The 27697-nt window shown below is 42.8% G+C and overlaps 1 protein-coding gene across 1 annotated transcript in view; it reads left to right on the forward strand.

Annotated features, from left to right (window-relative positions):
- LOC103358921 (protein kinase C-binding protein NELL1) overlaps positions 1–27697 on the forward strand; it is a 328461-nt gene that overhangs the window by 106025 nt on the left and 194739 nt on the right. The window contains exons 8-12 of the mRNA XM_008284073.1: positions 7307–7441; positions 9265–9367; positions 11324–11397; positions 15778–15877; positions 19826–19954. Of these exons, the coding sequence (XP_008282295.1) occupies positions 7307–7441; positions 9265–9367; positions 11324–11397; positions 15778–15877; positions 19826–19954 (541 nt within the window). The remainder of the gene's footprint in view (positions 1–7306; positions 7442–9264; positions 9368–11323; positions 11398–15777; positions 15878–19825; positions 19955–27697) is intronic.

A 27697-nucleotide genomic window follows, 5' to 3' on the forward strand; every position in this document is an offset into this window, starting at 1 on the left:
ACGGACAATTTAGAATCACCAATTAACTTCAGCATGTTTTTGGACTGTGTGGGAGGAAGTTGGAGAACCCGGAGAGAACCCACGCTGCACGGGGAGAACATGGAGACTCCACGCAGAAAGATCCCGGGTGTCCTCACCGAGATGTGAACCGGCGACCTTCTTGCCTTGAGGCGTTTATGTCAAATTCATTTGTCTGGACTGACTCTGCAGGAAGAGACACTGATGTAAAGCTGCATGAACCAGGCCTTTAATTTCTTATTTGATTATAATACATAATATTTGAGTAGCTACTACACTGAAACTTAGGCCTATCTTGATACTTTATGGCTGATTACAGGAGCTTCATCAGCCCTGCTGGCATGCACGTCACAGTAGCTGCAGCAACATACTGCTAATATTACTTTTATATACTAAAGTCACTTTGAAAGACTTCCATGTGTGCAAAAAAAACACCTCTGAGAAGAAGCGTCTTCCTGCTGCTTTGCCCTGCTCTGTCTCACCCCATCTTTGAACTACTACGAATGCTCTGCCTATTGTCATGTGTATAAACAAATGCTGGTTTCAGAAAATCGTAGTTGAATCAGGGATCTTAGGCTGGTGGGTTGAAACATGAACTTTTAGGGGCCAGCCTTAGTTAAGTTATGTTTTCTGTGCAACATAAAATCCTGCACCTCAGAGGAAACTGTACGAGTAGAAAGAACTCAAAACATCTTTTGTGCAGCAGAAGCACATTAAGTACTATAAGTTAACATTTTCCTACGGGTGAACTACTAGTGCTGGAAATAAATAGTGACTCTACATACTATAGATATTCTACTACTTAGATTTTTTATTTGTTTCTAAACTCTCTGGTCTTTATACGTAGCCTGCAGCTCTGCCCAGTTTAGGTCACCTGACTGTTGGTCACAGTTGAGTCACTGATGGCTTTTGGTTGCCCTAAAGAGCTCAGAATTAAATTTTTTAGGGGCTCAGGTGGTAGAGCGAGTCAGTCGATGATCGGAAGGTCGGCGGTTCGATTCCGCCCTGTAACCTGTTTCATGTGTCCTTAGGCAAGACACTTCACCCACCTTGCCTGGTGTGAATGCGTATGAATGGATTGTTTGAGGTGGTGGTCGGAGGGGCAGAATGGCAGCCACGCCTCTGTCAGTCTGCCCCAGGGCAGCTGTGGCTACTATGGTAGCTACCACCACCAGAATGAATGTGTGTGAATGAATAACTGACAGTGTAAAGCGTGAGTGAGTGTCTAGAAAAGCGCTATATAAATCTGATCAGTTATTATTATTATTTTTGGGCAAATCTTTGAATAAGACGCATTGAAATAAAATATTTTGTTGGAATATATATTTCAAGGATGGTCAGAAATGTGAAAATCTGACTATTCTATTACAGTTTTTGGGTTCAGGGAATTAAATTACAGATTATGAGACAAAATAGTTCAATCAGTAAAATGCCATCAGTGTAATTTTCGGTCTGACTTTTTAAATGGTTTTACCCAAATACTGACCTTAATTATTGCCATCAAGGTAAATTCGTCTCCACTTGAATTTGACTGACCAGTCTCCCGCAGTAGCTGCTGCAAATTTTTATTAGCATAATGCTGAAATAGGGCTGTCGCTCTTGTATTATTTATAGTCGAATGTTTTCCTGAAATCCTGCCTCTGTCATTTTAATGTCAGTCAGATGCTGGAGTTTTTTTTTTTTTTTAGCGGCATACGAACACACAGGGGACGAATACATGAAGGGTTCAGAGAGATGTCAGGAAATAGTGACTGCATCAGTACAGTAGGAGGCTAACAGGCAGCGTTCATTCCTCCCTGCAGCTACCGGAGAGAGTCTGAACCATTTCTAAGACAAAACATCTGCATACACTCTATGCATGAGTGTGTGTGTGTGTGTAAGTGATCGTGCATTTCTGTGTGCATGAGTGGATGCTATCAGGTGGGAGTGCACGAAGCGAGGACAGCTCAGCGGGTGGGTGAGCTATAGAATCATTTTCGGTGTAAATAAGGTTGGGATGAAGACCATTACCCTACTGCTGTGTCAGTGCCTCCGCCTTCACGGGAGCACATCTCGACCTAATGCCACCTGACCTCACCGCGCATGCAAGTCGCAACAGGGAGGACGGAGCCATTTCCAGCGCTAAATAGCTGTCTGCCTTAGAAAATAGAGGAATTCAGCATGAGGTGAATAATTGCCTGGTCCTCGGCGTGTGTGATGTGCAGTGTCAAGGTGAGGTGAGACGACAATGAGCTCCTCTGTGTGTGGATTAGCGCGGCGGCATTTGCATGTGTTACACCTGTGTCTCTGAGAGAGGCAGCACAAGCCCTTTGTGTCAAACATCGTAGTTGAAACAGCTCAGTGTCATTTTTTTTTCTTTTCTGATAGCTCAGCATGCTGCATCAATACCAGTCCAGTTTTATCCTATTTAAGGTTTAATCCAGTTAACAAAAAATCATCTCCTCTACCTCTAAATTCCCCCCCGTGGTATGTTGTTTTAATCATTTCAGGTGAACTGACCCTCCTGAATAAAAAAAAAAAACCTGACATTTTGGGAATTTATGAGTTTTGAGCTCAGTTACTAAATAAAATCCCCCTTTGCACAGAGAAGCTTTTGCAAATTAACGGCCCCTGTGCAAACCGTTCTCTCGGCGGTTCGCTATTCATCCCTAAGCATTCCGAATCTCGCAGACGTCCCCTCGCTCATCCTGCAAATTAGACTAACAAATCCCTTTTAAAACCTTTGCATTATCTCAAAAATGACCTGTCACAAAGGCTGCTAAGACTGTCCCCGCTAATGAAAAGTCGGCATTTCTGAGATTGTTGGTCTTCACAGCAGGGTGAGCTTTAAGGAAGCCATTAATGCACGCTTTGCTTGGGGTAGCTATCTAAATAAATGATGCACACATTGTTTAACATTCTTCTCCAGTGCTGCTGCGATGCATTCCCTTTTTGTTTAAGCGATGAAAGAGGCTTTAAGTCTATAAAGCGGTCTCCAGTGTAACGAGTTGTGCCGGCTGTAAATATGTTTGTTATTCCTGCAGGATAGCCGGTTTGATTTGCCGACAAGTTGCCTCCGAGGAGGGCCACACAGAGAAAAAGTTTTTGGCTAATTTAGGAGCAAAGTTGAGCATAATTTTATGGAGGCTTGCTTTGTGTGCATTATTATATGCACAGTGTTTCCTACTGCAGAGGTGGCAAGTGAGAAGTCAGGGTGATCCACAGTCCACACGTGGAACTGCAACAACATTAAAAGCACTTACAGCTGCAGTGATTTACATTGATTTTCTCGGTACAGCGCCATTATCTACCGGGAAACCTGTGACACGCACCACCTGCCTGAGCATTGCTCCAGACTCTCCCCAGTGGCGGCGTCCTGATGCGCCTCGCCACACTGCAAAAGCTGCTCTGGAGCGGCTCGAGGAACATGACAAACAGCCCAAGGCGCTGACCCAGCATCCAAACTCCCCAGATGGGAACAGGCCCAATCCACGGAGAGCCGGCTGCGTGACCCTCAGGAACCAGAGGATCCGCTAACGATGTGCCGGTGCCACACAAAACAGGATACCCCCTGAGGTCCCGTGTTAATGCCCCAGCAGGCAGAAAGGGGACATACACTGTATTACCAGTGGTTTTAACCTTGTGGCTGATTGGTTTAAAGTAGTTCCGTGTTGCAGGATTATAGCACATGTTGGAGGCATTTGTACATAGAAATTATTTGGCTCATCAGTCTGGTGTTGCAGAATAGGCAAGTGGAATCCAACATGCTGCTATAAATGAGTTATAAATTAAAATGTATTGTTAATCCCATATCTAAGGAAAGTGCCAAAACACTGGAAGATGGAATCTGAAAAAGTACAGGATGAATTTTGCTGATGTGTTGTGTTTAGATGACCATTAAAGTGTCAAAATCCTGCATATTCCCCCACGGAAAGGGGTTTGGTCGTCATATATTTCACGATTTTCTTGCTTACAACTATGTTTGTGTCTCAGCTCCCTCCACTGCATTTGCATGTTAATATTTCGCCTGCCAGTGGAAGTCGAACAGAGAAGGATCCCCCGACTTGCTCTGAATTCAGATGTGCAGCATTTCCAGCACTTGCATTTTTAGATGCAGCGGTGTATCGGCTTTCAAACGAAGCCTCGGTGTCTGTTTGTTTTGTTGGTGAAGATAGAATATAATAATGACAAGCATCACAGATCTGGATTACAATCAAAATCTAACAAGATAAGATAACCCTTTAGTAATCCCACAGTGGGGAAATTTGCAATGTTACAGCAGGAAAGATAGTGCAGACATTTAAGAATGAACCGAGTACTGACATTATTGCACATATTGGTGGTATTGCCATGAATTAGTCTTTGGCCCAAGACTCATTGGTCCCCAGAATTTCACTTACACTTGCTTGAGATGTGCATCAGACAAGCTTGAATACAAAGTGAGACGTAATAAATGCATCTTTTCCTTCGCCCTCCTTTGTTTGGACTTTCTTCTCAGCTGTTATTTTATTATTTCACACGTCTCCCAGCCTCATGTATCAACCATAGGAGATACACGCCTATTAGCCTCTGACTCCTTTGTGCGGCATCACGGTGCCATTTGATGCTCGCAGTTGAACAGGAAAGGTATTCCACTGTGGTGCCTCAAGGCAGCCTCCCAGCCTTTGAAATTGCATTTCAAACATTTTGTTTAGGGCTTTGACAGGACACATCTCTACCATTCACCACTCACAGAGCTCGCCAGCAGCCAGCTGGGACTTCTCTAAATGAAGTAAAAAGCCTCAGTGACATCTAGCATTTCTCTTTTCCTTTTCTTTTTTTTTTTTTTTTCTTTCCTGAGAAGCCTCTATCATCTCACTACGACTCTTCTCTTTCTGACACCGAGGCCTGGGCAGGTCTCAGAGGAGCAACAAGGGGGGAAAGAAAGCAGAGCTGTAGACCAGATTTAAGTGTCTTAAGTGGACTCACAATTTCTCAGTTGACCTGCGCTGCTCACATCAGCTGGACCTTCTTAAATTCTCCCAGCTTCTTACCTTTTAAGCAGAACTCTGATTATTTATACGAGGGTCCGTTTACTTATTTTAGGAGTTTCTATGTGAATTACATGTTTGTGCAAACAGCTGTCTTCTGCTCCAGGCCATCAGCGACTCTTCATGAATACAAATATGTAGATTATGGATAAACAAGCTGAACCTTGACGGAGCTGATGAAGTGCATGATATTATTTTTAATATCACTTTTACATGTTGCAAATGAGCGGGCTGCAAGGTGGTGCAGTTGGTAGCACTGTTGCCTCGCAGCAAGAAGGTCGCCGGTTCGCGTCCCGGTGGGGGCACTGGAATCTTTCTGCGTGGAGTTTGCATGTTCTCTCTCCGGGTTCTCTGGCTTCCTCCCACAGTCCAAAAACATGTTGAGGTTAATTGGTGATTCTAAATTGTCCGTAGGTGTGAATGTGAGTGTGCTTGGTTGTCTGTCTCTAAGTGTAGCCCTGTGATAGACTGGTGACCTGTCCAGGTGTCCCCTGCCTTCGCCCTAAGTCGGCTGGGATAGACTCCAGCCCCCTAATGAAGATTAAGCGGTGTATAGATAATGGATGGATGTTGCAAATGAGATGTGGTTGAACGGTATCGTGGACACACAACACGACCGGTCGTGGCTGTTTTCTCTTGCAGGTGCATCAACAAGGTAAAAGAAATCCACAAGTTTAATTAAATCATGTATCAAATGAAAGATTTTAACCCTCACTGAGTTTGAATCCCCCGTTAAATATTGTGCAGGCCAGCATGGATTAGCCCACAGCTGAAAATTAACACTGAAAAAAAAATGGCATAAATGGAGCATTAACAATATGTCCACCCGCAGCTGGGTTTAGTAGCACATCCTGTCCTACTGGGACACATCACAGACTGTAAAAAGGCCTTTAAAAACCCCAAAACGTCATAAAACTTGATTAGGTTGAGTCCTCTCTTTGGTTTTCTCCAGTGACTGACTCGCTTGTTTTGCTCCTTTAAAAAAAGTAGAAAATTCAGCCGTTTAAAAAGCTGTTATTAAGTTTGTCATGTCAGTGGAGTTAAAAGTTTAAACTGGAGATCTAAAACATGGAACAAGAGAGATAAAGTTATCCTACCTCGCCTCTTAGAAATGACATTTACTGTATGTTTTGCTAATTTTTTTATTTTGAAGTTGCTAAATTGCATCGTTTAAAGGAACTGCCAGATGATGAGTCGTATCTTTGAAATGTGGACAAACAAAATATTTGAAAGGAAGCTCTCAAGCCCCCAAAATTGTGTGCCACAGTCACAATATATGGAAAACTGTTCCTTACCACCAGCCTTTACACTTTTTCTCTCTGTGCGTGATGTTTTAATTGCTAGAAATGATATGAACATGACTGTAGTGATGCCTGTGAGTTTGTCAGTCAATGACTTAATACTGAGAATAATGGCAAAATTATCGTAATCTTTGTGTTAATAATGACCACATTGTGTTGCTATATACGGTATGTAAGCTGCATCAGATGTCAACTGTTTATTATTTACTATCTGCTTTTGTGATGCACCATTCATTTGTAGCCGCTAAAGCTGTTTATGTTGAGAAACTCTCAGCACTCGGTTAAGGTTAGAGGAAAAACCGTTGTTAAACCATGTGCCCTTGTTACCTGTTACACTTGTGATGCTAACCCTGCTGTCCACTGCCTTCCATCCACCCCGACCTCCTCCACATGACTGCACCGTGCTACCAAAAATTCAAATTCTTCAGAAACAACAACAACAACACACAGACACAAATGCTGCCAGCATAACCTGGGCATAAATGATGCTTCTTGCAAACCATACCTTGATAAACAAATACAGGACAGTAGGATTTAATATCCAGGTTAGACAGTTGTTAAATTCTGATGTCAGGCTAACCCAGGTTGGTTTCAGTGCACGTTGCCGCGTCACACAAAGACGCATCTGTTCTGTTGAGAGACAACCGCTGAGAGTGCTGAGCTTTAACTAAGCTGGAGGAGAAGAAGGGGCTGATCATTGTGCAGCAACGGAAGAGGGATGAGGCAGGATGGGAGCTGTCAGTCCTATCCGTCATTTCTCAGTAGATTATAGCCTGAGGTCTGGAGCATGAGCTGAAAGATGATCACTTATTATTCTATGTGCCCTTCTAATGAGTGGCTCCCAGCGGAGCAGCTCTCTCTGAAAACCGACCGGGGCACGCCAGAGGGCGAAGGGTGCGGGGTTGAGGGGAGAACCTGCGCTTTGCTCGCACTCAGACTTCCGATTTGGTCTTGTGACTCTGGTGATCCTGTGTGCAGCTGAACTACGCCGAGTCCAGGCTGACCCAGCTGGAGGGCTGCCACTGCGAGAGGACCTGCAGCGCCAACGGCCTCGTCTACCGGGATAAAGAGCTGTGGGTCGAGCCGGAGAACTGCAGGAACTGTGCATGTAAGGTGAGTGTCGCCCTCATCCTCGAAATCAAAGGCCAAAAACATCCCATTATGTCAAATGTCTGTCATTGAACCCTTATTATTTTGTTCAAATGGAAAATCTGCTATTGCAAGTAAACTATTCAAACCTGTTCCCCATACATTTGCTGCAAAAAATACCAGCAGAATCGTAGCGTCCTTATCTTGAGAGGAAGCAATTTATGTCTGAATTTATTTAACCCCTTTAACATCAAATAGATCATATTTCACACTAAGAGAGACGTATTTATGCCTCTATACTGACAGTGGAGAACAAGTGGCAACCTCTGGAGCTGAAAAATAAACCACAGGTGCAAAAACCTGCAGTTCTGAAAATCCACTTTGAGGCTGGCTCCAAAACGGAGTCAATTATCCCATAGACCCCAACATTAGCTGCCTAACCCTACAGCAGATATAAACATGTTTACAGCCCGCTACAAGACGCAATTTTAGAGACATTTGCACGGCCTGTCTCCACTCTGCTCCACTTCTTTGCTTGTGTTTTGGATCGCCGGGTGGTAGAGTCAGGTGTTGCCGAGAGCCACTACAATAAGCTCTGTTTACAAAACCTGTGGGTGAAGTTATGGAGGTTTTGTCCATCTTTACATACAGTCAGTAGTAAAGTCGTGATAGGGAATTGGATAAGAGAGGGAGGTGGGGTAAGGAATGTTGATACCCCACCAATGTCATGTTCCTAATCAGCTTGTTTTGACTCTTGGTTGAAGAAATAGGATGCATGCATTGGGTGAAACATCCAAAAAGATCTCTAAATGTTTTTTTTTCTACAAGGTCTTATGGCGGGTAGTAGAAGTTGGAGACACCAAAATGACAATATTTAGATCCAAATACGTCTGGAACACTTTTAAGATCAGACATCGGTGATAGATGACGGTCTAGCAGGATCCGAGGGTGGATGTTTCTTAAATGGAAAGTCACAACAACCGCCTATTTCCTTCAAATTCGACACTTAGCTTCTTTAGCTTCCTATCAGACCTCCCTTTCAGCCAGGCCCTGCGTTGTCTCTCTCTGCCTCCCGCCCGCCCCCTAATAAGCCTGCCTCCACCCGCACGCACACGCCGGAGTCAGACTTTAAAATGTGTTGAATCAGGCCAGTCTGGGCCCTGGGGAATTAGACTTGCTGCATCATTGCACATCAAGCACAGGGTGGAGTTTAGTCGGTCGGGTTTTTCCTCCCGTGGACATGCCATTAACTGATAACCGCGGCGTCCTGGGGGAATCATTTCCGATGACTCATGAAATGAAGAGGCACTCTAAGAGAGAGATATCAGCCTCAAAAATGAAGGCAGTCCTTCAGGGCCTGAGTAACTACCTGCTATCAACAGGCCGCTCGGGTTCGGCATCAGCTCGCTGATGAATCTGGTCTCTGATTGTCATAGTTTACTCGAAAATATGATAGCGTTTGGTTTCAGATTGCAGTCGCTGGATGCTGAACACTTCTGGGTTTGTTTACATGGTGTTAATACTGCGGGAGCTTTAGCTTAAGCCACACTGGAACAAAGCACACATCACACTGGATGTGTTATGTATATGTAGCGCTGTTGGGTTTGAGTAAAGTGCTTTTTCTTTTTTTTTTTTCCCTTCCAGATAAAGATGTGAAATTCCGTGAATGCTTGAGCAAATGTAAATTGAGACAGAAGGAAAGTAGGAGCATTCAAAGGGAATTCTTCAGCAGCGCCACTGGCAAAAGCTGTAGGCCTATGTTCACACCGAGCCTCGGATTGTTGCTTCTGATGTTTGCACGTTTTTTTTTGGATTAAAAAAAAAAAAGTACTGTAATTTTCTTACAGAATGGCGTGGTGGAGTGTCGCAGGATTTTCTGTCCTCCGGCAAACTGCTCAGAAGACCTGCTGCCTGTACACGTCGACGGGACCTGCTGCAAGACGTGCAGACGTAAGTATCAGGGGCACGCATTTAGGGTGCAGGAAACAGAAGAAAAGTTCGCTTGTGAAATTCCCCTTCGGCTAGTGTGCAGAAATACCTTTCACACCACACGGATGCCCTCAGGTCAAAAATGTAAATAACCTTCATGCTGCTTAGACTGCAACACGGTTTCTACCATTTCAAAGTGGCTGACACTGTTGCTCTGCAAATGCAAACTCTGTTGGACTGTATGGAGAGTGATGCTCATAAATTAAATCAGCAGCGTAAGGAAAAGATTCATTTATGGTCATCTGCTTTTATATTAGTTGCAAACACGAGCAATCCCAGTTAACTGTCTCGGTAATCCTGCACTATTTTCAGAAAATTGACTTTTAAGTCTTGCAGTTTAACTACTGGCATTTAACTTACAGTGGCTAATTACTGTTGATATATTCTATTCCAGTAGAAGATGTTATTTTAGGCAATTGTTTTGACAAGCTAGAAAAAAACTGCTTATTTTCTATTTTCTTCTTTTTATTTTATTGTTTCTGCATAAATTTAAAGACCTGTTAGTTGAAAAAAAAAAAATAGAAAGAAAGAAAAACATTCAAACAGCGAAGAGCATATTTGTTTTAAGCTAATTATAAATTGCATACCGTATGCAGACTGCATGCAACTGTAATTAAAAAGTTTGTGCTTAGTCAGTATTCACTTGTGGACGGCTTTTGTTTGCCTGCTGGCTGAAATTTCTTCATTTTCAGACAAACCTTCCTTGCTTGCCACAGCAAGATTTCTGGTCTTACCCAAGTTTTATTGCAGCCGTATAACATTGTCATGCTACTTTCTGCTCTTTTGCTACTGGGAGACAGTCACACAACCACAAAATATAGCAAGCAGTCAATTGAGTTTCCAAACTCTGACAAATCATTTTGCATCATTGCGGTCATTTGTTGAGAAAAACCAAATCGATTTTGACATCTTTAATATGTGGCACATCGGATTGTGAAGTTAGTGGCTGCAGCCGCTGCTCAGAAGTTGGACATTCAAGTCGAGCGTCTGACAGTAAATGCAGTGCAAGGCTGTATATTGTTTTGCATCTGCCTGAACAAATTATCAGTGCTATTGTTTTTCACAGTCTCTGAATACGCGCTCAGCTGGATTTCTTTACCATAGTTTATGCTTTTGAAGGCGTTAATTCAACCAGAACCACAGCGGAGACAAAGAAGCGGGGCTATTGTTTGTGGGTTGATGATTCTGCTGCCACAATGAAACCGGAATAAATTATCTGCGAGAGCAAAGATCACAGTCGTCTGATTTTCATCGGCGCTGAAACAGTGGCACTATTTTAAGCGTGAAGCACACAGGGGTCCGATAAGCGCTCACAGGCCCACGGACAACTGTGTCTTCTCATACTATACTGCAAATACGCTGAATCCCTGAAGTATAGAGCGTCTTTGAATAATTCCAGCCCTCCTCTGCCTCCCTCCCTCCATCCCTGCGCTGCGCTCCTTCCTCCTCCTCTTCCTCCCCTGTGAACATCAGAGCTCTGGCACAGACGAACGAGGGAGCCGAGGCTCCAGAGCTGCGACTGAGCGTTCCGCGGTCCTGCACCCTGGAGAGGAGAAAAGCAGGACTTCATATCATATGCTTCACTTTCTATTTCTGCTTTATCACCAGAGGAATATGCAGAAGGGCCTTCCTCTGTTGTATTCTTAATGCGCTGTTACATTTCCTCTCCGCTTATGCACACTAGCCAAGAACAACTTTGTTTCCAACAGAATTAACTATGCAGGAACTTCAGCCTGGAAACTTTTTTTTTTTTCCTCCTTCTCTTGCAGGCAATCTGAAAAGCACATCTCACTGTTGTTCAAAGCACCACAGATGCTACTAGCTGAGGAATTATTCACTTTCTGGCGTTTTATAGTTACTGTACTTACCTTAATAGAGTGATATAGAAACTATCATGTTCTATTTTCCTCCCTGCAGCAAAATGTACCTACATGGGACAGACGTTTTCCGAAGGCCAGCGCTTTTTATCCAGAAGCTGCAGGGAATGCAAGGTAATACTTTTTCTTACATTTTCCATTTTTTGGTCCAGCATTTAGCCTCCAGTCTGCAATCAGATTACCAGGCAGCTCGTCTTTGCAGCATAAACAGGCAGCGATTGTGTGTGGTGGACTGCTTGGTGTGTTATTCAATTAGCCAGCAGGCCTTATTAGTTTTCCCACCCTCCCGCAATCTGTTCAATCTGCCTTTTTTTTTTTTTTTTTCCCTTCTCTCCGCTCTAATAGTGAGATAGCCAGGTAATTAGAATAACTTATGAACACAGCAACACAAAGGGCCTGATTTGAATTGGAGCTTCATCATCGCGTGGATTATAATTGAAGTCATTATTCCAGTTCAGCATAGAACAGAGGTGAGCTTTCTTCACTGAGAAGCCATTTATCTTGAAAGAGACTATTTTAAGGAGAAAATTAGCGTTCCATGCATGTAATTGCTTACAAAGAGCCCCACAGTGGATTCCTGGACTCTTTATTAGCCCCCAGAGACCCCGGAACATCATTATACTGTTTGTGAGCTTTGTTTCAAGCAATTACAGCCATCTTTTATCCTGGATGTGAACGCTTCTAAATGACCAATTTGTGGACAAATTATTTTTTTTGAAGGGGTCAGAAAATGTTTTATGTTGCGACTGACGGCTCATGAATTTCGCCTCGGTGTGTGTCTAGAGCGAGTGACTTTTAAAGGAGTGTCTCTTGTGACTACTGATTTGATGTACAGCCTTTCTTCTCCAGGCCTTTCAGAAAAGAAACAAACAAACAAAACAAAACAAAAAACAGGAGCAATAAAAGAGAAGGAGGAAATTATTTACGGATGCTCTGTGGAATATATCACTCAGCTCAAACTATTAGTGGCAATTTAAGGGTCTATATTAGTGTTTTTGCATCTTTAAGGCTGCAAATCCCGAGCACTTGATCATTTTCCAAAAGCGTGCCGTCAGTTTTCAGTTTGATTCACTACAGAGGCAGCCGCTGGTTTCAACTCAGAGCCAAGTCACCTCTTTAATAGCTCTCAGGGACTCAACATTTTCAGCAAAAACTGGAAGTTTTCCCAATATCTCTTTCTACAGCCTTTGTTTTATTTTATATTCTCATCATTATTTTGTCTGTGCCATTTCATAAAGAGAAATAAGTCCTGTTTTTTGTTCATTGTGTTTTATTTTTCACAGCATGTTCACTCTGTAGTTTTTCTGCTTGACATATTTAAAACATCTGAAGTTTAGTCTGCAGCATGGAAGTGTGTATTCTTACATGCACCCTTCTGCATTTCCAATAAACTCTGGTATTCTATAGAATTTGTGTGCTGTGAAATCACCCGATATGAACAGAAATGTCTGAGCCGACATTCAAAAACCAACGTGAGCACTCCTTCTAACCATAGACTGTATAAAAGATGGACGTAGCTACCGTGACGTCACCCGTTGGTTTCTGCACTGAGAACATGAAGCCAGGGTTTTGCTACTTCCTGGTTGACATCTTGGATTTTTGGAGCCAGTGACGCAAAAATCGTGGGAGGGGGGCGGAGCCATAGGAGCAGCGATTGGTCAGACGGATTGAGAGGCGGGCCCTCTCTGCCCGCCCACATTTACCGCCTTCTGCTCGCTTCGTCTGCATGGTTGCTGCCGACTGTCAATCAAGCCAGCCACGCCCCTTGCCCTGCAAAATTTTGACGATTTTTTTAAAATTCAGTATTGATTTATTTTCAGATTGGCCACCTGATCTCTGGATTTGACCATGAAAACTAATAAAAAAAAAAATCCTGACACTTCCGGGTTGGCTTCATTATTCGGGGCCGGTTGCTACATCCATCTTTTATACAGTCTATGCTTCTAACACTGCTTGGGTCTCCACCACTTCCTGAGAGAAACATCTGTCTGCCTCTTTAGGATGAGGCAGCTGGTTGCCCAAACTTTCTCGGTCTGCTGTTTGTTGTGAGACACGATGGCTTTATCAAAGCATTTTTGTCAAAAACAAGCACCTAACAAAGGCTCTGTAGTGTTGTTAATCAAGTTAAACATTGTCCTTTAAGCCATTGTACATGTAAAAAAATGAATAAAAAATAGTGCAGTTTTTATTTAATTAACTGAAAGACTGATTAATTTCCACCCATTAGTTAATCAGATGATGATTTGACTGATAAAAGGCTCACAAATCAACTCCACTATTAAAAGATGACACGAGAAGAAAGTTAATGTGGTTCAAGGAACAGCTCGATGTTGAAGGACAAAAGCATCTTAAGGATTCGAGGTGATACTTGAGACCTTGAAGGCTTTACAGGGACCACCACATGTCTAACGCAGCAGCCAGGCTGCAGCCGTGTACCTGCTATTTATTTTTGAAGGCCCACAGGGAGACGACACCAAGTTTTATCTACCGGTGTTTCTCTACTTTGGTTGTGTGAAGCTGCACCTCGGCTGTTGTCTGTATTCATGGCCTCCTTTTGAATGTGAACAGCGTGCACGGCCTTTACATCGCCGCCTCTCTGTTGTCATGGAAGCCTCATTCAGTCAGGAGCATCTTAAAAATACCCTGTTTTTTTTTTTTTTTTTTAACATTTCAAAACATCCTTTTAACTGTCAGCGTGGCTCAATAGATTTTAAAAGAATCATCCCCTTTTCAGTTTTCAGATGTTGAAATTATAATGTTGAGAGCGGTGAGAGCTGTGTAGGTGAAGGCCTTGACGGGGGGTCACAGAACTCTGAAAGCACTTATTAAAGAATTAAACAATTCAACGTTTTAATTATAGGCAGAGTTGTAAAACGCTTACTATTTCAAACATTTTCTAAACACAGTTAAGACCTTCAGATAATGATGGACAGATCAGGAAAACAAAGTGGCAGCTTTCAGAGACAAGCCGTTATATAAAAGATTACAGCTTTAGTGGTCAGTGTACATCTAAGCTGAGCTCATTTGTTGCTGTAGAGTAACCATACATTCATTTTTAGCTCCACAGCCTACTGCAGAACATCAAACAGGTGATTTCATATGCTGCTTGTTGCTGGATTTCACCATTTTAGTTCTCACCATCTATAAAAACAACCCATGTGAATGCTGTTTGGCAACAAATCAGCAAGAAACCTACTTGGTTTAAACACAAATTTACGCACCTATGCAACCAAGCTGCACTCTTAATTACATTCTGAGGAACACAAAATATCATTTTGAAAGAATTGTGCCACTTGTGAGGTGGTAAAGAAAGGCCTCAGGTTTGGAAGAGTCGCGGAATCTACATTACAAGGCAGGAAGAAAGGGTGAAGAAATACACCAGAGACCGGATTTGAACCCAGAAGACCATCAGTGTTGTATTGTTTCGTTGTTTAGTTTTTGTTTTTACTCACTCTCTGGTCAGATTTAGGCACCAAAACTACATGGCTAGGTTTAGAAAAACACCACGCTTTGTTAGACACTTTAACAGGCTGGAGACATGGTTTAGCACCAAAGTTACATGAATAAGATACCACGGTTTGGGTTAAAATACGACCCTTTTACTACATGTTTGAAGCTTCTTCTTCATTTTCTAGGCTACAGGAGCGACAAGCCCCGCCCAACCCAATATATGACTGGTTTGCTGAAAAGAAACCTTGATTAGAAATGTATTTGTGAAACGTTACAATCAAACATAATCCGAAAGTAATGGAGAATTCCATTTAGTTGTATAGTAATGTTAATTAGACTAGACTGGGAAACTTTTATATGCTGCTAGTTGGTGGAGTTAATCACGTCAGTCACAACCCAATATGAGCTTTTAAAGCACCACTCATGTGAGAGTTACCTTAGTTGATTAATTGTAGGGAAAGTACTGAAAAAGTGGTGACCTAAAGGTTGGAGAAGCTGGAGGTTTAAACCCTGGGACAGATCTGAAGTCATTTTGTCTCGTAGTTTAATCGTATCAGCTGGACTTACTTGATTTTTTTGAAAATGTTTCACCTCTTCATCAGTTCTGACTGACGAATTGGGAGTTCCAGATACTTATATCCTTAAGGAGCCATTAACACATGAAACGTCTTCAAGAAACTCAAGCGAGTCCAGTTGTTACGATTAAACTACGAGAACAGCCACGACCTGGATGACTGAGAATCTTCGCAGACATGTTGCTACACATTTCGGGAATAACGCCCTTCGACTGGTGCGGAAATAAAGTGTTAATGGCTCCTTAAGAATATAAGTATCTGGAACTTCCAACTAGTCAGTCAGAGCTGATGAAGCCTCTTGGTTGAGAGGTAGAGCGTCTTCAAGAAACTCAAGCAAGTCCAGTTAGTACAAACTACGGGTATAGCCATGACCTGGATGACTGAGAATCTTCGCAGACATCTGAAGTCTTTCTTCATGCAAAGACCTTCCTGTAAACTGTTATGTCTTGCCTCTGTCTTGTCCTTCTAGAACGGCCTCATGGTGAAAGTCACAGAAACCTGTCCAGAGATCAACTGCACCGTCAGCGAACAGATCCTACCAGACGGCAGATGCTGCAACGTTTGCAGAGGTACGCCTTCCTCCTTTTCCGCTCTGCTCTCAGTCGCACGAATCCCTCTGTCTTTGGATGAGCACGCGTCAACACCCCGAAATAAACACATCCTCGCCTTCCCGGTGTTGATTCAGGCTGAACCTCTGCAGTAATTTGGTTTCCTTTTCCCTATACGCCCAATATTCATGCCTTTTGGCTGGGATACCTATCAGAGCAGATTTGCCTGTTTGCTATAAAGCACCTGCTATGCCTATTTGCCTGAACCCCACTGCTTTGGCAGGGAGTTACTACAGGGTAAATAGCCACCAGTAATTCAGTAAATACATTGAATACACAAACTGTAGGAGGCTGTCAGCTATAGAGCCGTAATGAAAGAATCCTGCGGAAGGTTCTGAGTGATGGAAATTGTGCTCGCGTTGAGGTAAGACAGGCGGCATTAGACTTAGATTCGCCATGTTGAGAGCAGAGGAAGATGAGAAGTATGCAAAATAGAAGGCATACATGCTTAGAGGATAGAGAAGGGGGAAGAGAGAAGGAAAGAAGATGACAAATAGAGTGTAAACAGCAGGAGGAGGTGGAGAAAATATAAAGTCTCCAACCTGCCACGCTCAAAGGAGGAAAGGAAATAAGAAAGAATGGAAATGAAAGGCAGCGTGTTAGAACAGGAGATGTGACAAAAGATATGTCGAGATAAGGAAATGAGATAAAAAGAGAAGAAGTATCCTTGTATTGGAAAGAAAGAAAAGGAGAGAAGAGGGCTTAGAAGGAGGACAGGAGAGCAGAGAGAGGAGAAAAGGCGAGAGGAGGGTTTATACAGTAAGAAGTAGCAATTAAAGATTAGAGTCTCAGTGTCTCTTCCCTTCAACCCTTTTTCTTTCTCTCTGTCACACACACACACACACACACACACACACACAGTGGCTAAAACTCAGAGCCGGTCATTATTTCCAAATCATCTCCAGACCTCTTTTCCACTGTGTATCTCACGACTTTGCCACCACTCTGAAAATTTATTTGTGCCTCGCTGTTAAGTCCTCAGAGTCACGTCGGCGCCGTTAAATTGGTAATTACACAATTGTCACAGAGTGTTCGTACCCCACTATTTTACTGAAACAGAAAAACAAAGAAATCCACAGCGAGGAGCCACCTCGCAGATCAAAATCCGGCAAACACAACGTCGCTGTGTGAGAAGTGCACCGTACTGTACATGTGTGTGTACGGTCCTTGTGTAACCAGTGCTTTGGCTGGTGCGCACCGTTCTGTGGGGGGGCTGCTGAAGATGGTAAAATGAGGTGATTGGAAGAATAATGCAGACGCAGCTCTTTCCTTCAATAATGGCTCCCCAGGCGGCGTTCTGCCTCTCGGGGGCTTTTATGTGCTGCCTGTCTGTCACTCATTACAGGACGTGATGGGTACATCAGCTCATTCCTACCGAGCAGGGAGACAATCATCTCTTTGTCTGTCACCCTCCTTATCTCAGACTAATTCTTAGTCCTTTGTTGTGTCAGATTTTCTCCACATGCGCTGTGTCTTATTCTGGGTTTGGTTCAGATTTTGAAAAAGTGGCATGTGGCACATGGGTGGAGCGAAGGTGGAGAGATTCAACTCAGCTCTTAAACAGAAGCTTGACTAACCACGTTCACAGCTGGGAAGCCAAACTGTGAAACTCTGAACTTTGCAGTCGCTACTCCTGAATTCATCTGCTGCTTAAGCATCAGCAGTATTTAATAGGAGTGAGCACACCTCAGTGTGGTATCACTTCACTGTGAAATCATTCAAATCCATACAACTAAACACTGGCTACACCTGTCACCTACGTTGGAAAACCATCCCCTGATTTCCAATCAGCCTACCTGCATGAACTATAAACTATAAAATTAGCTGTGAACACCCGACACTTTTTCAACTCATGGGCTGTGTCTGTCTGCATGTCTTTATCATGGCTCCACATGGAAAGAATTGGCAGAGGAAGTGGAAATTTGTAATTATAAGGCTTCACAAAGATGGACACAGCAGAGTACAGGAGGTATAGAAGGAGCCATGGTACCACTAATCAGAGCTGCAGTGGTCGTCCTCCTGAAATTACACCAAGGACAGTGCACTGCTTGTAAAATCTAGGTGTGATAATCAGACATCAGACTTCACACATTGGCTGTCAATGAAAATCTGAGTTTCTGTAATGTCAATGAGCAGCGTCTAAGGCTGACTACAAACTGAACGATTTTAACAATCTTGTAAGTTCATAGCTAACTACACTGTACGACATGAATCTAATAAACTTACTCTAATAAGTCAACAATTTCCCTGAGGTTTGCACCAAAGTGATCAATAAAATTCTATTCTATTCTATTCTATTCTATTCTATAAATGTACGTGAGTTGACATAAATGCACAAGAATAAAACATCGTAAGTGTGCACCATCCATCCAGAAAACAGAAACCAGCGAAGCATGAACGTAGCCCTCGTCCTTGTGGCATTTAGTCGTGGGACGACCTAGTGTCATGCTGATCAGTACGTTATTTCATACTGCATCTCTATTGGTTAGTTAGTTGACGTAGGTGGCAGCAGCAGTCACACTGTGAGATGATCACCCCAAACTTCTCACACCGTCAGAATTTTATGGCAGGTTGTCTTTGTTCCTAAGACCATGTCAACGGCCGTCCTTGAAGCTGTCTCATAGTGCAACGTAGGATCACCGGTTTCGAGTCAAGACCAAAGATATTGCCACGATTCTCTCACGATCTTACGTCTCGGACGGCCGAAAATCGCAGCGTGTGTAGTGGGCTTCAGATGAAAACCCCAACTTGCTGTTCGGCATTAGACTACAAAGGTAAACTTTGCTAAAGAACATAAAAGCAAGCGTCATGAACAATGGGGGCACAATTTGTGGTAAGATGAGACCAAGATAAATGTATTCAACACAACTGGGCTCCAGTATGTTTGGCATCAACATGGTCAAACCAGAAGACCATGTAATGATAGGAGGCTGCATGAGTACAAAAGTTGTTGAGGATGTGACGTTTATAGAGGGAACCATGAATGCCTGTGGACACACCCAAAGAGAGGCTGAGAAGCTTGGCAGAGGGGAAATATTCCAGCTTGGTGACCATCCAAAATCACACCAGACTTTCTAAAGACGGAAAAAGTGAAAAATGTGACCTGGCCAATGTGTCGCCTGAATAACTCCAGCAAAACACCTTTGGGGTATTTTATAGAGAAAAGCAGAGTTACATGACCCCTCCAGCAAAAAGCAGCTGAAAAAATCATCTCTAAAGAACACCAGAACATCTCTCATGACATGTGGCGTCCTCCGTGCCGAGAAGGGTTCAGTCACTCGTTGAAAATAAAGAGTGGATACACAGAAGAAATAAGATTTGAATCTCAGTAATGAAAGGTGTTCAAAGGGGGCTGTATTTTTAATATAATAAATCTAAGCTGTTTATTCAACACAGACGTGATGCGATTCCTGCACGGTGTTAGAATTCTGAATCATTTGACATTTAAGTGATGTTGCACCGGGGAGTTCTTGCTTCTGCATGTATCTGTTGAAGTGGCAGCGATATTGTTTGTGCACGCATCCTTTAAATCACGCGTGTGTCAGTTATTGCAGAACAACTCAAAATGTCACAAGAACAAATCGTGAGCAAGAGAGCAAGAGAGCAAGAGAGCGTTCTACTCAGTTTATCTGGATGGATGGCATCTTTTGACTTGTTTCCAAATGATCAGACTTTCACATATTTGAATTTCTTTGTATTGTTTATGCTTTAATGGAAAGACATAACTTTTGTTCTTGCACCACATTTACTGCAGTCATAACTTACACATCTTGTCATCCACAGAACACAAAGTTTGCCATTTCCTGCATTTGTCTTGCTCTTATCTCGTCGTGTTTGTGTGTCTGGACGCAACTTTTCACCGTCTTGCGTGAACACATTTTTAAGGCTTCTTTCGCTTCTCTCTTCCAGGTTATGACTTCTGCGCAGAGGGACTCATTTGTGGAGAAAACTCGGAGTGTAAAAACAGGAATACTAAAGCGGAGTGTGAATGCAGGAGCGGCTACGCCTCCATCCACGGGGATTCTACCTATTGTGAAGGTAGGACCGCACTCATGAGGCTGACTCATGATATCTATTAGCTCGGGATGGTAACGGCAGTATGGGTGGCAGTGGGTGGAAGCGCTGTTCCCTTTTAGGAGAGTGTTTATGAAGGCTCTGGATTGAGGATTTGTACTGAACTGAGGGTTTGACATGATGATGAGTGGCTGTAAAGAGAACAAGGAGTGTTCAAAAAAAGTGGTGAACTGGACTTTTATTACCGTGTTGCAAGTTGGACAAAGTATGTGAAAGTGGCGGGTTGATGGGTCTGTTATGTAGAAATGTAGGGTTTGTGTAGATTCAGAGTCTTCAGGTTTAATTTAGGCAACTTGAACAACATTAGAGGATTGTGGGATGTGTTGTTAAATAACCTTTTATATGTTCAAACAGGATCATTTTGAGTTTTAACCCTCTGAACCCCAAAGTCCACCTGTGGGTTTGAAAGGCATGTTAAAAAATCGCCAACATTACTCCATTTATGAGACCCAGAAAATGTAAAAACCAACTAAAGTCTTAGATTTTTTAGCTTTACGACCCTCATGAACAACTCATCTGAGATCTGCAGTCGGAAAACCTAACCCAGTCTAAGCTTAAAGTACCTTACCCTACTCGTCTCATTTAAAATTCTCCAAAACATAAAGCCTTTTCCATTATCACATTCAGTAAAAGTAAAAATAAAATTCAGCATTGCCTCTGTGAAGTCTTCAGTGACTCAGCTGCAACTAACAGTAACGTGAAATAAACTTTTTGACTTTCCTATGATTGAAAACAACTGCATTGCACCTCTTAACTCCCTGTTTTTTCCCCCAATTTTTGTAAAATAAGTAATCAAAAGAAATTCAGCTTTTGTCTTTTTGATTGCAAATATATGCAAAATACATTTTTGACATCTCCCTGCTTCTAGGCATGGCGGTGCTGTTTCCACTATTTCACTTTATAATGCAGTTAAAATGTGTCAGGAGCAAAAACACCAAGAACTGTCCGAGGTTCAGAGGGTTAAATCAGTTTTCTATTATTTGGTCGGCCGTAGACTTCATAGAAAACTTGAACTAAGCATGCTGTTTGCTGTCTGGCGTTCGTTTTCAGTGCTGTTGAATCGTCTCAAATGTACAGCAGGAGATGTTCTTTTGTCAACACGGTTCATATTTGCTGCTGCACAACATGTGACACTGACAAACAAATGAGACAGAGCGAATGCTGTGCCGCAGTGCCGGATTACCTATTTATAGCCAGTTTAAAAGTTTCTTCAAGTTGGCTTTTGTACTGTAGCGTCTTGGAATGAACTAAAAGCGATGGGCTGCCTGCGAGCAGAGGAAGCCGCGTGTAAACTTTTCAAAGACTAGACGTAATTTGTATTCAGTGGGTTGACGTGCGCATGGTCCTCTCAGAATAATTTGAAACTTTTTTTGCTCGTGCTCAAATTGTTTGCTCAAATCCAGCTTTAAACCTGACTTGCAGGATAAAACAATCTCCCCATTTGCCACCTCATCTGCATTCTCGGCCCATTTTCCTGGAAATCATAGAATCGTTTGTGGCATCATTTTTTTTGCTCAGTTTCAGGGAGCCTCTCCGAAAAAAGTCCGTCATCATGGTGCTACCACTGTGTGGATTTTTGGCTGAGTGAGAGCTCTGGTCTGTGGGTGCTGGAGGCCCAGATTACTTGCGATGGAGCTAATGGCCTTATTTGATTAAGAGGCTTGGGAGCGTCAATCTGTGGATTGAAGGATTTGCTCAATGCTCAGTGCAGTTGTCTTTGGGTCAGAGCCACAGCAGACTGAATCCACTAAACATGCTGAGAGCCGGGTAGCCACAAGCCCTCCAGTCTGTCTGCCTCTGTTTGATCTGCATGGTAAAGAGGTTTACCCAGAGCTCCACTCCAATCCACGACAGTCCCGCACCATCTGAGTGAGGGCTGGGAAACACTGATTGTTAGATCAGCTATGTAAATCGCCGAGCATTATCCATGTTTGGGGGTTGCACCCTTCAGGCAGCTCAAATTTCTATTGTGACTGGATTAGCGGGACCTGACTGTACAGTGTGCTGATATTTGACATGTCTTCGCTCTCACCTCCAACTTCAACTGGCTTAGGATACCACGTCTTACACAGCAGACTGGAGGAATTTTGGGTTTTATTTGAGTTATAAACAAAATGCAGCATCATCATTGATATCCGAAGAGTAGAAAATTAATTTCTCCTCCTGCGTTTTATAAACAGGAGATTGTGTCTTGCTGTGGCTCTAAGCTGTCATTAAATGTGACCATTACATCCTCATAAATGTTTTAATGTGCAGCTGAATGACTGAAGACGAGATTATTTACTCGTAATCAGAGGGCTGTTTGAGAAGGGACCAGAGGATTTAAACGGAGCCCAGTTTGAGCCTCCTGTCTTGCATTCATTCACCTCGTGGTGCCGTAATTATTCTCCCCCTCTCTTTAAGCTGAATGCCTAATTATTGTCAGTGTGGTGTTTAGCGGCGATGTTGGCCTCCGGTGTGTGAAAACTTTGGAAAAGTTCAGAGTGAAGCACTTCACCTGTCGTGAAAGTTCTTATGATTTAACTAGATTTCCTTTCTCTTCCTATTTAAGCACAAATTGAACTTGTAACATGTTAAGAAATACGTCGCTCTCAGATTAATTAATTTTTCAAACATTTGACTAATTTTTCTTGCTGTTCATTCTGCATGTGCTGGAATTTAAACAACTTTCTTTGATCAGATGGAGGACAGATAATTTAGCACACGTTCAGGCACAAAAACTAAAAATAGATAAATAAACTAAAAATAAACTAAATAAATAAATGAACTAAATAAAAGTTGATGGAACAAGTCAGATTCAATGTGCTTTGCCAACAGGAGAATTTTCCGTTTTCTGTTCTCTTTTTATTGTTTGATATTGCCGAGGACAGATTGATGACATAACACTTGTCACTATTTGTAATAAAGGAGGTTTTGACTTTTGGTAGCACATTTCCTGGTGCGGGCTGCAAGGTGGCTCGGTGGTTAGCACCGCTGCAAGAAGGTCGCCGGTTCGCGTCCCGGTGAGGACACCCAGGATCTTTCTACGTGGAGTTTGCATGTTCTCCCCGTGCAGCGTGGGTTCTCTCCGGGTTCTTCCTCCCACACAGTCCAGAAACATGTTGAGGTTAATTGGTGATTCTAAATTGTCCGTAGGTGTGAATGTGAGTTGATTGTCTGTCTCTAAGTGTAGCCCTGTGATAGACTGGTTACCTGTCTAGGTGAACCTGCCTTCACCCTGAGTCAGCTGGGATAGACTCCAGCCCCCCATGACCCTAGTGAGGATTAAGCGGTGTGTAGATGATGGATGGATGGATGGATTTCCTGATGCTGTTTGGACAACGCAAACAAGCGTAATGTTGCTTCTCGAGGTTAACCCTGTCAACTCGACGGACGCGCTTCACATCCGGATCACATCCCTTCTTCTCGGCTGACTTACACTCAAAGTGTTCTTTGCAGCGATGCACAGCACATATTAATGAAACGGCATGTCTTGACCTTTCCGACGATGCTACCTGCTTGTCTGTGCAATGAAGTGTTGGTGAGAAACAATGTGCAGCTGTGCGTCTGTCGTTACACACCATGTTTGAATCACTCACAAACACTGTGCAAAGATGTACCATCCAATGAGCAATATCATGTCACAAAAATAAATAAAAATTAATAAAATCAGACCAAAGTAATACCAGTATGATGACACCCTTTTTCATCGATCACCAAATCTATATAAATCTATAATAAACAGCTCAATCTTTTTGATGATGCTTGTTGTTTCCCTGAAGACTAATCCAGGTCTGATTTTTTTTTTCTTTATGTAAAGGCTAATATGGAAAATGTGCAAGTATTATATATATATTTATATAAAAAAAGGAAGACGTAGATTGCCTAGATTGCTCTGAAGAAAAGAAGATACGGCATGAATGGCTACCCTTTATAATCACAAGGATAAAAGCTTAAGAGTAAAGGTAGTGAAATTACCCTGAAAATAGCCCATAGGGTTAATGAGTTAGCTGCAAGCTTCACTGGAATCCGGTTTTGGTGCCTGAAGTTAAGTCGTTTACAGTCGGCAAATCTGCACAATAGGAAGAGCAGTTCCACTGATAGACCAGCAGCAGTACAATGGAGCACGTTTTCTCAAACCAAATACAAAAGGTTTATTTGTTAAGAGAAGTCATATAGAATTCATTTCTATAGGGTTAATGGATGGAGTTGAACTTTTATCCACTTGAAAACAAAGACCGCTCACTAAACACAGTACGTTGAGTTAATTCCTCCCGTATGCACGTGATGTCTTTTACTTCTACTCAGTCGATGTATGACCCTGAGAAGAAAGGTGGTTCTCTTTGATTAAAAACAACAACAAAAAAAAAGAGCTTTTCTCTGGCAAAAGAAGTCATTGAAGCTGCTGCACATCGTGTCAGCCGGCTGCAGCGTGTGTGATGCAGACCTGATTTCTGCACCCAGCGAGGGAACGTGTTAATATTCAAAGCCGTCCGCCTGATCTTAAGAAAAGCAGGGATGTGCCCGCATATGCAGACATGTAGAAATACAAACAGAGAGACACACACTAATGATGGTCTGTTCTTCACTCGCCTCCCCGCCGAGACCTCGTGTGTTTATTCATTCCATTAAAGATGCATTCGATTTCAGATGTAAACGCGTTGCTCTCGGTGCTGGATGTTAAGACAGCTGCTCCTCCTCCTCGCGAGCTTCTGAGATATTTTTCTAATTCTGGAGGAAGCTGTTTATTGGTCTTGCCAACACTCGGCAACTTCAGGGTTTACTGTTGTTACAGGCCAGCGTGGACGCATGAAGCATGATAGGCAGCGTTTCGGTTCACTGCCGGGGAGGGGGACTCCCACAGTTATCTCAAAGACCTTTCCCTCCATTATTTCCTTTCATATCCATCGTTAACCTCTCAGTAGCATGAGTGCATTATTCAGTATGCAGTATGTGCAACGTAAATCATGTCAGACATCTGTTTCTGTGGTGTTGAAGCATCTCATAGTACAGTTTTCTACGCTGCTTTTCTTAAGAACTCTCTCACTTTCTTTAAAACATTCTGACTTAAGTGTGGCGTGTATGTAGGTGTAGGAGACACATGATCAATCCCAACATGAAAATCTCTTGACTGATAACAGGTAGATCCCCCATATGACACCAGAACAACTCTGACTCATCAAGTAACAAACTCCACAGACGTCTGAAGGTGTTCTGTGATATTAGCGCAGATCCTTTTCAAGAAGTGCAGGATGCAGGATTTTTTCCAGCACATCCAGTAGATGCTCTTTTGCATTGAGATCATGGACATTTACATAAGATAAGATGATCCTTTATTGATTCCACAGCTGGGGAATGTGCAGCAAGCATGTTTAGACACGAGTAAAAAGAACCTACATAGGAAATATACATATTTGTTCAGATTCTTCAGCTATTGCAGAGCTTCCTTTGAATGTGCACAATAGCAATGGTGCACAGGGTTATTCTATATGCAGAAATATATTCACGTTGCACAGATTCTTTCATGAGCAGAAAGTACCAATTCCTTTATATGCAGAAGTCACACTATTATCCAGAGTCTTCTAAATGTGGCAAATGTCCACAGTGTACAGGCTTGAATACAGTTAGAGGCCAAATCACAGCTTGAAACTCTTCAAGTTCCTCAAACCCTTTCTAACAATTTTTACCAGTGTGGCAGGGAGCATTATCCCGCCACAGAGGTCCGCTGCTGCCTTCAGGGAACGCTGCTGCCGTGAACGTGGTCTGCAGCAGTGTTTAGGTGGGCGGCACATGTCAAAGGAGCATCCGCATGAATGCAGGACCCGTGGTTTCGCCCAGAGCACTGGCTTCCCTTCTCCCCCATGGTGCATCCTGCTGCCATCTCTTCTCCAGAATAATAACGCACATGCATCCATTGTCCACAGGATGTAAGAGAAAACCTGCTTCATCATTTCATTGTGCTTTTTGCTTTGGTCTATCATCTCGCCATCAGAATCTGTCCCTTCGTCACATCTCAGACCCTTTTTCTCCGTTTCCACCACATCGACTTCAAGAAGCGACTTGCTACGTAATATTTCACACCCCTTGACAGGTGTCGCTGTAATGAGATGTCGAGATTTTCTGCTTCGCTTGGTTTTAATGTTGTGGCTCATCAGTCTACATTCAGCAAACTAATGGACTCTGCAGCCGGCCAGTGATTCAGAAGGAACGTCATGCGGTAAAACGAGGTGATAATACACAACAAGGGAGTCTGATGTGAAAATACATAAATTAAAAAGTAAGGCGGAGGTGACCTGGAGTAACACTTCGTCTGCTGAGCCCAAGTGTAGTCCACCAACTAAAACAAATATAAGTTATGCTTTACACCTCAAGGCTTTTTTCACCACTAACAAATAATTGTAGCTGGAGACGCCGGTGCTGTTGGCATGGTTACCAACATATTGCTTTACATTAATGTACTTTAGCAACACGCTGCTATGATGTACAAGGCTATTTACAGTCTTAGAACAAATAGTGTAAACGAATTTGACAACTGTTTGACGCTGAAATCTGTATTTTTAATGCCCGTATGATGTCAGTGTTGTTGTTTTCTTTCATCTATTGTAAGGTTTGTTGTTAAAAGTGTTTGTTAATTAGTGGCGTGGGCGGGCGATGGTGTCGGAATAAGTGGTGTGACTTTCATTTTTCATTTTTGCCATCATTGAGACTTTCCACTTCCCATTTGACGCCATCTATCAGACGTGCATCTAAATCTGTTGGTATAAAGCTCGAGATCAACCATGTTATCAGGAAAGTCTGACAAATCCTGCGAGCACTAATCACTTCGAAGCACTAAATAGGAACGATAAAAAAGCACCGACTATATCTTTTGTGTTCTCTTATCCGCTCAGTGTGTCACTTGATGCTGCTCCGTTCAACATCCTGTATTTTTTTTTTAACGTTTGTGCTAATGGGCTTATCATAGGCTTATTATCCTCATCTGCTGTCAGTGATATTCTTAGAGTCCCAGCAGATCTACTGTATCCTCTCTCAGCTGCAGAGGACGCAGACTTTAGCGCTGCTGCTGCTGTTGTTTTGCTGACAGCTTGTTAATCGCGGCCTAAAAAAAAAAAAAAGTCCTGTATTGTTGACACACGTTGGCTTGAATCCGCTCATGATAAACCTCCACAGAAAAGAAAGTACCTGCTGATGTGAAGAATTGTTGCATCAGCTGAGGATAAACAACACGATTCCCCGTTTCCCAGCTCGGCGCTGGAGGGACTGTCCTCCCAAATGGCCCGTTGTTACTCCAGAGGCGGCTCCGTACATCTTCTTCTGCGGTGGGTGAAATCCCAGCATGGGTCTAATGTCGAACCAAAGTGCACCTAGATGCTGAATATCTTTCTTTCATTGCATATGTTCTCGGCTTTATATAGACCTTTTTTTTTTTTCCCCTCAATACACCCAAATGATCTTCCACTCTGCAGGACGCTCTTTTTACAGCCTCTCAAGTGCCCCTTCTGTGCACTTCCCTCCTCTTTCATGTTTGAAATTAAAGACACCATCACCGCGGCACTTCCTTGGAAATGTTTATGGGTGAGCACATTAGGGAAAAGTCAGAGCAGTTAGCGAGATGCTTGATTCGAGTCGAGTATTTTCGCATATGCAGAGTTGAACCTTATTTCCATAGAAATGGTCTCAGGAGGTTGTTGTGGAGAATTCTCTTGCCGTTAAGAACCCTCGTGGGTC

The sequence above is a fragment of the Stegastes partitus genome, unplaced genomic scaffold (assembly GCF_000690725.1).
Source record: "Stegastes partitus isolate 25-593 unplaced genomic scaffold, Stegastes_partitus-1.0.2 Scaffold343, whole genome shotgun sequence".
Lineage (NCBI taxonomy): Eukaryota > Metazoa > Chordata > Actinopteri > Pomacentridae > Stegastes > Stegastes partitus.